General features: G+C 33.3%; 1 protein-coding gene across 1 annotated transcript; it reads left to right on the top strand.

The window, feature by feature from the left end:
• Positions 1-5556: 5556 nt before the first annotated feature.
• On the top strand, positions 5557-11244 carry LOC147292904 (uncharacterized). The gene is made up of 11 exons (XM_086231416.1): positions 5557-6055; positions 6730-6824; positions 7349-7406; positions 8124-8318; positions 8482-8558; positions 8782-8864; positions 9187-9238; positions 9807-9875; positions 10437-10523; positions 10624-10685; positions 10835-11244. Exons 1-11 carry the CDS (start codon positions 5938-5940, stop codon positions 11064-11066), a joined length of 1128 nt encoding a protein of 375 aa, XP_086087542.1. The 5' UTR covers positions 5557-5937; the 3' UTR covers positions 11067-11244.
• Positions 11245-12474: the final 1230 nt, after the last annotated feature.

The following is a 12474-nucleotide window of genomic DNA, read 5'->3' as shown; positions in this document are numbered from 1 at the left end:
GCGGGTCAGCAATGGGCCGGGCTGGCCTAAATCTTTCGGTTTCACCTAAGGCCTACCTGTTGGGCTCGAGGCTTGCGGGCCTGGAGGGCCGGGCTAGGTCTGAACGGGCAGTTTAAAATGGGCCCAAAGCCTATATACACACATATATATCTTCAATAAAAAAATATAAGATTTTGGATATGTTGTGATTCGAACATAAGACATTATGTAACAAGTTTCAACTCTCAATCAACTGAACTGGCTAGTTTATTTGTCTAATTTGTGAATAATAATATATTTAATAACTTTTTCGTTTGTTTACTCTAATAAATTATTAATATATTTATTAAGTTATTATATAATACTCTTATGTTAGTAATAGTGTAATACCATAAATAATAAAATTTTAAAATTATATACAAAATTACAACAATAATAAAACATAAATGTATATGTGTATATACAACTTTTATAATACAACTATAATTAAAGTTATTAAACTACGATCGTTCATAAATTCGACCATTGTTACCTCACTTTTACATCTCCGATTGAGCTAATTTTTTTGCATAGATTATCTTTAAGTGGGGAACTAAAACATAAACGATTTGGATCGTTGAAAACACGATTGAGATGTGAGCTTCTACATATAAATACACTTGAAGAGTATAATTCTAATAACTTTCCCGTTGAAACCTTGTCGTTTCCATAATTTTGAAGACCACAACGTGATATCAACAATCTGAGTCGTTCATTTTTTATATTCATAGTCAAAAATCATCCTTACAAAAAAATCGGCCAAATTGGAATTTATCTACCTGTTCGATTATCATTAGAAAAACCACGATCGTTCATAAGTTGGACCACCTTTACCTAACTTCTACATATCTGATTGAGTTAATTTTTTGCAGGGATAATCTTTTAGTGAATAACTAAAAAATAAACGGTTTGGATTGTTAGAAACACAATTGCATCATATGTTTATAAAACATATGCAATAAAACTCTAAACCCCAAACACTCACCAAACTCCATACCAAAGCCCAAATAATTTATTTAAATATTTAATACAAAACTTGAGATTCCTTATATATTAAATTATTAATATATTATACAAATTATATAAAACCTAATTTATTGGAGTAAACAAATGAAAAACCTATTAAATATGTTATGATTCACAAACTAGACAAATAAACTAGTCAGCTTAGTTGGTTGAGAGTTGAAGTTAGTTATGTGAGGTTTTATGTTTGAATCAAAACGTAGCCAAAATCTTATATTTTTTTCATTGAAGATATATATGTGTGTAAACAGGCTTTAGGGCGGGCTTCGGGCGAGCCTAATTGGGCCGAGCTTCGGGCGGGCCGTGGGCTTGAAGAAGATGCCCTAAGCCCAGCCCAAGGGACTTTCGAGGTGGGCCGGCCCGGCCCAAATTTCGGGCCAGATTAGGCTTTGGGCCCAATGGGCCGGGTAGGTTTCGAGTGGGCTTCGGGTCTTGAGCTTTTTGGTGAGGCCTATTCCTTTTGGCCAGTTCTATTTCGACCACCCTAAATTGCTGAGTTGATCACTTTATTTCAAAATTCCAATTTTACCTTTAAAACAAAAAATTTTAATTTTATTCTTTGGGTCATTCGACAATTATCTGCCGAAATATTTATGATTTCGATAGTTATCTGCTGAACATTGGTGGATTATTTGGTGGATAACCACTAAATGGAAATGAAAAAAGCATTTTCCTTTTTTGTACTAATGGGAGTAAGCTTAAATGGGCCTCATGGCTTCTTCTAAATTGGGCTTAACGCTAATTGGGCCAAGAAATACTTGAAGTGGCTGTGTCCTCTCCGATGAGCCTACTTGCTGAAGTGGCTGACTTGTCAAAAAGAAGTGTCAAATGTTTTGAATGACTAATTGCACAAACTTGAAAAAACAAAACAAGAACCAAAAAATTAGGCTTAGGTCCAAGTCCAATTTTAGATTGCCATTCATATTAAAATCATATAAGAGTTTAAATTCTTACTCAAATCCATTTTCTTGGGTTTGAGATCCAAAAACACATGCAAATGAGCAATTATTAATTTTAACAAAAAAAAAAAAAAACTTTTTATCATAAATGGTCTTTTAACTTTCACCTAAATATTAATTTGGTCCTTAAAGTACATTTTTACTTAATATGGTCATCCATCTTTACTACCTCTTATCAATGTTGTCCTTCTGTTGTATTTCGTTTGACTTTTCGTAAAAAAATTATCATGTGCAGTGCACGTGACCTTTTCTCAGGGCCAAAATGGTCTTCACACGTCCCATAACCATTCAAAAAGACCTTACAAATTCTTTAATTCCAAGTTTACCCTTAAAAAAGATTAAAAATAAAATAATTAAAAAAAAACCTAGACATAGACCCTACAAATTCTTTAATTGTCTTTGTTGTTAGATAAATGCTCTAGGTTGTCTGGTGTGGAATCTAAGACCTTGGTTTTTGTCATTGTCTAAATTTCTACACTTTTCTCTATTGTATTTATTTTTGCACTTTAGTTTTTTACATTTATTTTTATTTTTATTTTAGTCTTCATCAAATAATCACGTACCAACCAACTCTTAGCAAGGTTAGATTTAAAAAAGTAAGAGTTGTATTTAAAAGGTCCATTAAATGAAGTTCGGTCCATCAAAAATATTTTGGTAACTTTACCCTTATGAACGGAAATCTTGGCTCTCAATCAACATAATTTGATGGTATAATTAATATGTGAGTGAAGGTTGTGGAGTGTGGTATTCTTTAGTCGTACAAGATGTTTTGTTGTTGAAGAGATATGAAGATGGTGATGGTTCATTGAATGTTTAGGATGACAAATAGCAACCTAGGAGTTGTAGAGATATGCAACTACCGAAATGGTGATTGTAGTTCAAAGTTCAAACAAAAATATCATGGACTTTATGGATTAAGGGTATTTTAGGTATATTGAGTTTATGAGATGGGTGGGAAGAGTATAAGGAATATTTCTTTAAGATTTGGTGGGGGTAAAAAAATAAAATGGTTGAGAAAATAGAGATGAATAATGAGAATAGTAGTATTCATTAAAAATAAAGAAGGTAAAAATTTACAAACATGACACATATTTTGATGGTTGTTTCATTTCAGGACATTAATTTTGCTTTATGTTAATGAATGACACATACTTTCATTTTGTGTCAATTAAGAACCATGTTTTTTTTTTTCTTTCAGTTTTTATCTCAACTTTGGCCCGATGTTGGACTCATCAAAACTCCACCAAACTCAGAAAAATTATATTGGGTTTAAAGATATGCATTTTCTCTTTACAATCATATAAAAATCACCCAAATCCAATCTCTACAACTCCAGATAATAGGCCCCAAAGTAGGGCACCTGAAACTATCCGATTTTCCAAATTTTTTCCCAGAGGTCCGATTGGACAGTTTCAGATACCCTACTTTTGAGCCAATTATCTGGAATTGTAAATGTCCGATTTTAGTGATCTTTATATGGTTGTAAAGAGGAGATGTATAGGTTTAAACCAAATATAATTTTGATGGGTCCAATGTCGGGCTAAAGTTGAGATAAAACAGGGTCCTTAATTGACACAAAATAAAAGTATGTGTCATTCATTAACACGAATAAAAATTAATGTCCTGAAATGAAACAACTATCAAAGTATGTGTCATGTTTGTAAATTTTTCCCAATAAAGAATTGTCATCCCTACCAACTCATCGTGGGCAGACAACTCTTCTTTAGAGCATGTACAATGGCTTTTTGCTATATGCTATGCAATATGCTATATTTAGCATGACTTTTAGCATTTAGCAATAGCTTTTATGCTTTTTGCTCCGATGGCACAAAAACTATAGTTATATGTTGGTATGTTTATATTTTTAATATATTCATATATATCCTTATAAATTAAATTTAATATATTAAATTATTTTAATAATTATATTATTGTAAATATTTTAATGAGATTTTTTATATGAGCCCAATATTAAATATATTTAAATATTATTATTTTAATACCCAAATTAATATTTTTATATTTTTATATCAAAAGTCAAATTTAGGAATTGTAAAATTTGAATATATGGCTAATCAACCCATGATAGCTGCCTATCCTCATGCCTTTTGCTGCAACCTTTTCCATCCATGTGAATATTCTTTCCTCTCTCTCTACTCGTGGAACCCAACACTTTTTCAACCAATCACTTTGTTTCACTTGGTTTTTTATTCTTTCTTTACCCATATTTTTCAAATGGTAGGTCAACTTTTTTCTTGAGTTCTTCAATAGCAATTGCTAAACTTTTTTTTATGTATAGTGAAAAATTTAATAATAGTATAGCAAATGCTAAATTTAGTTATGTCATTATAGTAAGTTTTTTTTATCAATTCTACTATATGTAGCATATAGCATACCATTTAATCATGTCACAACCAACTCCATAGCATAAAAAGGGGGTTTGTGTCTTTTCTTATCCCTTACGTTTTCAAAATTGGAAAGCCAACTTTTGCTTTATGCCCCACTATCGAACACAATCAGAGACCCACCGCATCTTCTGGGTCAAAAGATTCATGCAGCTTTTGCTCCAATCCTCACCGATCGTCTAGTTTATTGGGACCCCACAGCTTACATAATGCATACTATTATATAAATATTGATCACTATTATTGATGTCAAGCAAAGTATTATAATGCACATTTACATGCGACGAAACAATTATAATGCATCAGACTTACAACCAGAAATTATGAGAAAGGTATATTTGACTTTTAGAAGTGGTAAATATGCTTTTAGAAATAGTATTGCTTTATTTGTACCAAAAAAAGAAATAGTATGCTTTATCAAGCGGCTTTTGAGTTTTATTAATTTTTTTTTTTTAAAGTCAACAAACAGTTTTTGAGTCACTTTGAATATTTTTTATTATATAATATCCATAATGTAGCTATGGGTTCGTTTAACAGTACTTTTAGAATTATCAAAAACGCTTTTGGGTTAAGGAGTTTTTTTAGAAACACTTATTTAGGAATTACTTTCAAATACTTTTGCATAAACCACTTAAAATTTTTATAAAAATTTGTTTGTGCTTCTCAACAGAAGCACTTCCAGTAAAAACGTTATTAAATAAAAGTATTTTTAAGAAATAGTGTCAAACAGATCCTAAATCAGTGACTTATTGGTTAGCTAAAGAAAGAAAAAACTATTCTTTATAGACCGAAAAAAAAAAAAAAAACCATTCTTTAAGAGATTTAAGGCTTTGTTGTATACTTGTATCATATGGATGTTATAAGTCATTTTATTTATCTAAAAAAGAGCAGGTTCAGCAAAAATAAAAAATGTTTTTATTATTTTAGTAAATAAAATAAATTAGATTTGGATTCTGATTATTAATTATAGAAGTAAGAGTTAAACTCTATTTTCATTATAATTCTAGATGGTTAATAAATATTTTATGAGAACAACTCCTTCCCACTCTAATTCTTTTTCCCTACCTTTCCTTTTCTTTCACATATTATGTTAATAAATGTGGGCATAAGGAGAAGTAGCGAGACGAAAGGAAATGAGGAGAAAGAATTTACGAATCAAATATGCCAGACATTCTCCAAAATTGAACGGCTGGAAACGCACTGTGACAGTGTCATGTAGAATCTGGGAACTCAGCTGAGCCGTTGGTTCACTTTTGGGTTTCAGTCCTTTCAGATAAAACCTCGGTTTCACAGTCACTTTGTTATCATATTTCTTCAAACATCTTCTCAGGGCCTTTGAGTTCTTGAGTCATACGCAAACAGAAACTTCTGTTGGGTGTTTGATATTTAAGAAAATTCTGGCCCTTTGAACGTCACAAACACTCAGGAGTGGAGTTTCTGCAACTGGGTATTTGATTTTTTTAGCTTTTCACCGTATTGGGTTCTTACAAAACCTTTAAATTTTGGATCCTTCTCGGTCTTTTTTGGTGAGTATGACAAGGTTCAAAGAATTTTGGATAAAGAAGACATTGGTGGGTCTTGGGTTGGGCCAGTTTCTCTCGCTTTTGATCACTTCCACAGGCTTTTCATCCTCTGAGTTAGCCAAAAAAGGTTCCATTGCCCTTGTGTTTTTTTGCTTCTTTTTGTACTGTGACTGTCTATAGATGTAAGTGTGTTTGTGAATGATTGCAATATATTATTGTATATTTCAATTAATGGGAATTAAGTAGTTGGGTGTGCAATGAGGGCAAACAATGATATGATCAGTAATTGATTGCAGAGTAAACATTTATTTTATTGGATACTTGTTACATTTTATTTGATATATTCAATTGGACTGGCGATTATGTTGGCTACAAATTTGGCTTTTTGAAATTTAATATCTGGAAGCTGATTATTATAATTGAGTTTTGTTGGATTGAAGTATAAGTATATACTTGTCAGCTCAGTTCAAAAGAAGCATATATATGTGAGCTCCACTTTTAGAGTCCAACGCTATATTGTTTGGCGATTATTAACTATTTATATGTTCGCCAAATAGCTCTTGTTTTGTTGACCACAATATGAGAAGGCTAAGTCTATGGTCCTCTTTTCAAATTCTGATGAAACTCTTCTTATTGTGATATCAAATGTATCATGTGGTCTTCTTCTCACTAAATTGTTTCTTGTATTCCTTTTTTCTGTTTTTCTTTCTTTTTATGGGAGTTTCTTGTATTCCTTGTTCATAAATTTAAGGTGTTTTGAAAAGGATTCTGATTTAATCATTTATTTGATGGTTTTTGTAGGAATAAATGCACCTACTTCGCAGTCTTTTCTGAACTATGTGCTCTTAGCAATTGTCTATGGAAGTATCATGCTTTACCGGAGGAAACCCCTTAAGGTTGTTCTTTATGCCTCTATATTACTGCGTTTTCTCTCTATGTAGTTGAATGGATACAAATAGAACTTTATTTGAGACACCTATATCTAACTAAGTTTTCATATTCTGAAGTTTATTATATAGTAGCATTGTTGTTGAGCAACAGAATTACAGGATACCTGTCAGGATGACATGCAGAGTTGGTTTAGTATATAGGCAAGGTGTTTTAGAATAGTATAAGAGTCCAAAACACCTCCAAAGGGAAGAAGGTTTTACAAAGCTGAAACTATATTACTGCCCAGAAGACCCTGTAAGTGTGACCCCTTTAACGGGTATTTGTTAGAATTAGTGATTGTGGAATTTTGCATTTGTAATTAAGCAAACCATGGTTTTTGGTAGTATTAACTAATTTATTTTGCTCAAAAGACTTGATAGATGAACCATAAACATTAATTCAGTTGCAAAATTATGAATTTCACCGGCCACCTGTTCTTATAATAAATGTCAAAAGACGTGTTGTTTATCGCCTTTTTGAATTTCTGCAGGCTAAATGGTATTACTATGTACTTCTTGGAATGGTAGATGTGGAGGCCAATTTTTTAGGTCTGTGTCTACCTTTGTAATTTTTAAAATGTCTTTTTATTCTCCTGACTGAATTTATGTTTTTGTTTTATTACATTTTATTTGGACTGGTATTTTTCTATTTGTGGAATCTTGATAACTTGTTCGTACATTGGAAAATGTACTTTTTAAATGTAAATCATTAAAGTTAATTTGTTTCCTATCTTTGAGGCTTACCTTCCTTTTGGTTGGTTTTTAATACAATGGATGCCTATAAAAAACTCTGCTTTGTGATTATGTAATCTTAAAGTTGGTTAATTTCTACATATTCTTAATTGTTTGAAGTGTCAATCTGGGGAAAATGTGCAGTGCAATGTGCTTTTACTTCTATAGAATTCCAGGTTTTCTGTAACATGCTTCATTGTTGTACTGGTCTTTAATTAATATTGTGGCAGTAAGTGCTCCAGACACTCGTGTATGGCTGCAACTGGACAGAGGATAATGTACTAGAAAATGAAGAAATGAGTAGTGAAATATCTGAAAAACAAAGCATTTAACTACAACAGTATTTCATGACCAAAAAAGAAAAACTACAACAGTATTTAAGCAGCAAGTAACAATGCAACCATAGAATTAGAAGTACATTATTGGATCGAGAAACTGTGGATAGTTGCCATTTTTTATAGTTGTCAATTTGAAGATTAATTTTTTTTGCTACAATAATTTCATATCTGATAACTGATATCATTTGTTATGTAGTGGTGAAGGCTTATCAATACACATCTTTAACAAGTGTAATGCTGCTGGATTGTTGGACTATCCCATCCGTCATGCTTCTTACTTGGGTTTTCTTGAAAACAAAATATAGATTCAGAAAGATAACCGGTGTTGTGGTCTGTGTTGCTGGCCTTGTCATGGTTGTTTTCTCAGATGCCCATGCGGGTGACCGAGCAGGTGAAGAACATATATCTGGTCAAGTGTAGCTTTTTCCTGCATTCTTATCTTGGTTTGCTTGATTTAAAGCTTTTTAATGGTTACAATTTAGTTTTTGGTAAAATATCCTACATAGTCTTTGTTGAGTGGTTTTCTAATGTTATATGCACCATGTGGCTTATAGGAGGGAGCAACCCCCGTAAAGGTGATGCACTAGTAATTGCTGGTGCTACACTGTATGCTGTTACTAATGTCAGTGAGGTAAATAAACGTACAATTTTTCTAGGTTGCAGGAATTGCTAAAAATGTCTTGTTATGAACTTGGGTGCAGCTTCTGCCCATTTCCATTATCATAGATCCCATTATCATAGATCATAATGCGATATCTTGTAAACAAAGGATTAACATGGGGAAAGTCTTCATGTAGATGGTACTTTGATTTAAGATTTGCATAATTAATCCTTGGTTCTCATTCCCTATGCAGGAGTTTCTAGTGAAGAATGCTGACAGAGTTGAACTCATGTCCATGCTGGGTCTTTTTGGTGCTATTGTCAGCGCCATCCAAATGTATCCTTTGGGTTTGGATCTAGGCTGCTAATATCTTACAGGAATTATGACTTCTTGGTGTAGTGGTGATCTTTTCTGTTTTTTTTTTACTTGATTATGTTATTTGTTTTTAAAGTGATCCTATTGCTGGAAAAAAAAAAATGGATATGAAGTTTTATTCCATCATCTATATTTGCAGCTCTAAATGAATTGTTTTACGTCATTTATTGAACTTGTGCTTTCAATGTCATAATACAAAGAAGTTATCAATCGCAAAGTACTGTTCAGTGTTTTATATGTGTAATTTTATTTTCAAGTTGTATCCCTTAATGATTGTCTGTAGAAGCATAATGGAGCGCAATGAGCTCAAATCCATTCATTGGTCAGCTGGGGCTGTATGTTCTCTCTCTCTCTCTCTCTCTCTCTCTCTCCTCCCCCCCCCATGCCTGTCTTGAGTTACAAAATTGTGAATAAGGTGTCTAGAAATTTCAATTGAACAATTTAAACTGATATGTTCTTATAGAGTAAAGATTAACTAGTTGAGATTGAATGAGGAATGGTTTATATGAAGTAGAAGTGTGCATTTCCTCACTGATCAAAATAAATAAATAAATGTGGGGGCTCATAGCTCTAGTGATAGAGCATTACCCTCAAAAGCACAGTGAGCTCTCGCCCTACTCCATTGCTCAGGCCTTAGGCCTCCTTTGAAACCAAAACACATATGATAGTTTCTGAAATCATATTTTAAAAAATCCAGCCAAAAAGTACTCATTGAATCACATATGACAGAATTTATTCAAGAGGAAAATACTAATAGTTGATAAATTTTTCTTGCACCTTATTGGATTACATAAAGCAGTGGTTTTGTTATGTTGCATGAATAAGTAGAAGTTTGAACATTAATATTGACTAAAATGCAATTATTCTTCCATTTTGACATGATTTTGTCCATGTTAATTTCAGGTGCTTCCTTTTGTTGGATTTTCATTGGCTATGTTCCTGTTTTACTCATTAGTCCCAATCATACTTAAGGTATGGATATGAGGTTTCTAACCATTGATGTTTGATGGTGTGCCCCCTATTTGTTTAAGGAACCCCTGGGATGATTAGTAACAAGTTGGTGTTATGATAGTATTTATGTGTTTTCTTTCTTCCATGTACTATTTGTTCAGTAAAACTTGTACCTCTCAAGTTACTCTCACTCTCTCCTACTCCTGGGCTCCTTGCACTGTGTCTTTCGGACACATTTTTTTTTCTCTCGTTCTTTTCTTCTTTTGTACAAATTAATTAGCACCATAACTTTATTTCTGTATGGATCAAGTGACATTTCTTTGATGAATATTGTTTTCATCAGAATTTTGCCCCATTTTTTATTACAACAGCTGAGAACAATTTTTGAAAATACGTGTTTTTTAACACCGAAGGACAAAGACATTTCTAGAAACTTTATGCTTGCTTATAAATGGCGTGCTTCTGATTGTTGGCCCTGCACCTTTGTTCAGCAGTTGAAGAAATGTGTTTTGTTAGGTTAAATCTTGGCATGTATTATATGGTATAGAACATTGTGTGGTGAATTTTGTTTATCCCTTGCAGGTTAACGGGTCCACAATGTTAAACCTGTCATTGCTGACCTCAGACATGTGGGCTGTCCTAATTCGCATTTTTGCTTACCATGAGAAGGTCTGTAGGCTAAATATATTGGTATCATAGTTCGATCATTTGTAAGTTACGTATATTAAAATGGGCAATTGCCTTTCTAAGCCAAGAATACTCCTCTCAGGTTGATTGGATGTACTTTGTGGCCTTTGCTGGTGTTTCTATGGGGCTCGTTATTTATTCATGGTAAGTAATTTTTTCTATGATTTTTTGCTGTGATTCATAGCTTTTGTTGCTTGCCACTTGTGTTGTGCTCTCTCTCTCTCTCTGTGTTATGCTAGCAGACTAATGTATGCATTTATATCGTTGTGAATGATTCTCTACATTTGCTGCAGGGGTGAGAAAGAAGAGGATCAACATTGTGCTGATGTTGCAGATGAAGATGCGGAGCGAAGCAAACACTTTGATGAGGAAGCCGGTTCAGTTAGTCGCGACCCAGGAACAATGGCTGGGAGCTCAAAAACAGGGGAAACCAGCAAGCATGAAATTGTTTCTGCTAGCACTACAGAAAGGGAAGTCGTTGACAACAAGAGCACAGGAAAAGATGCACGAGGGAAGAAATCATGATATAGATTTTGCTTCTTGAAATTTCAGGTGCTCATTGCTATCGTAATGACATGAGAAGATGAAGACCACTGTGGTAAATGAAGCACCGTTGGCTTCATGGCATTGTTAGTGAACAGAATTTGGATAATGGCTGTTTGAGGCATGAAAAATTGTAAATGAATAATTTCTTTCCCCGAAATTTTGTTCTTTATAGCCCTTGGATCTTACTAAGGTTCTTGGAAATGCCTTAACGATTAAATGACTTTAAATAATCCACCGGAGATAGATTGCAGAAAAATAAGCAAGACTTGGGATAAGAATGATAATTGAACTTCATAAAAATAACATTGCAAAGGAATAATATGGAAATGGGTAGGAAACAATCTTTGTTAGATGAAGGGTAAAAGACCATGAGGATAATAGAACAAGAACAAGAACAAAATCCTATGGTGCCAACCTTTTCAATACTAATTTACCAAGACACATCAGCTCGACTTCTTGAACACATACAAGGCACGTACAAACCAGTCTCAACAAGGAACACATGCTCTAGGTATGATTTAGGCACGTACAACAAACATGGATGAACGAAATCCTAATACTTTTATCCAAAGCAAAGGTGCATACACGAGAAATGAATTTTGACAGGGTTTCTACATGGAACAACACTTCACATGGAGTTTGTGAAGAGAAGTCGATCACTAGGCTTTCTCTTATGCGAATTTAATTTACAGAATAGCCATTGATAAAATTCACTACTCAGATTTTAAAGAGTTGCATAAGACCCCTTTGACCCATTTTACCTGAATAAAAGAAGAAAAAAAGTCAAATTCCATTTTTCATGCTTGATTTTTGCACTTTTCAGTAATTGGGCCGGGAATGGAAAGATATTGGGCCGTTGCAAAATTGGCCCAATAAATGGAAGAAACTGCCAAAACAGAGCAGGCCAATAAAAGAAATGGGCCAGAGACAGCGCAGAAGCCCAAAGTGTGCATGAAGCTGCGCGGGCTGAGCCCAGCCATGCAAATTAGATCAAAGAGGGCAAGTGTCACACCTTAAACCTCGGATATACAACAGTGGCACCCACCTTGAATGCCCCAAGGTATTAATACTACTAAATCAAGTATTTATCCCCCAAGATACCCAAGGCGGGTTAAGCCATTTGTTTAGATAGTACGAGTTGGATCAAAGATAATAAATAACGAAAACATGTGAAGTAAAAATAAATTTTTTTTTATAAAAATAACCCCCAAGGTTATGATAGTTCATTGCAACCTTGAATAATTAAATAAATTCGAAATATATAACAAACGCAAAATAAAGGTTTCAAAGCTACGCAAACGTAAAATTAAAGTAAATTGCTTAAAACAATTTCCAAACAATTGAGGAAAAATCAATAAAACATACTTGACACGAGAAAACAATTAAA

The sequence above is a fragment of the Dryas octopetala genome, chromosome 2 (assembly GCF_963921425.1).
Source record: "Dryas octopetala chromosome 2, drDryOcto1.1, whole genome shotgun sequence".
NCBI classification, from domain to species: Eukaryota; Viridiplantae; Streptophyta; class Magnoliopsida; order Rosales; family Rosaceae; genus Dryas; species Dryas octopetala.
This window is presented reverse-complemented; position numbering and strand designations above follow the sequence as displayed.

Coding starts and splice junctions, on each gene's coding strand:
- LOC147292904 (XM_086231416.1), top strand. CDS start 5,938: ATGACAAGGTTCAAAGAATTTTGGATAAAGAAGACATTGGTGGGTCTT. Junction 8,559..8,781: donor CTGTTACTAATGTCAGTGAG/GTAAATAAACGT, acceptor TTCCCTATGCAG/GAGTTTCTAGTGAAGAATGC. Junction 8,865..9,186: donor ATTGTCAGCGCCATCCAAAT/GTATCCTTTGGG, acceptor GATTGTCTGTAG/AAGCATAATGGAGCGCAATG.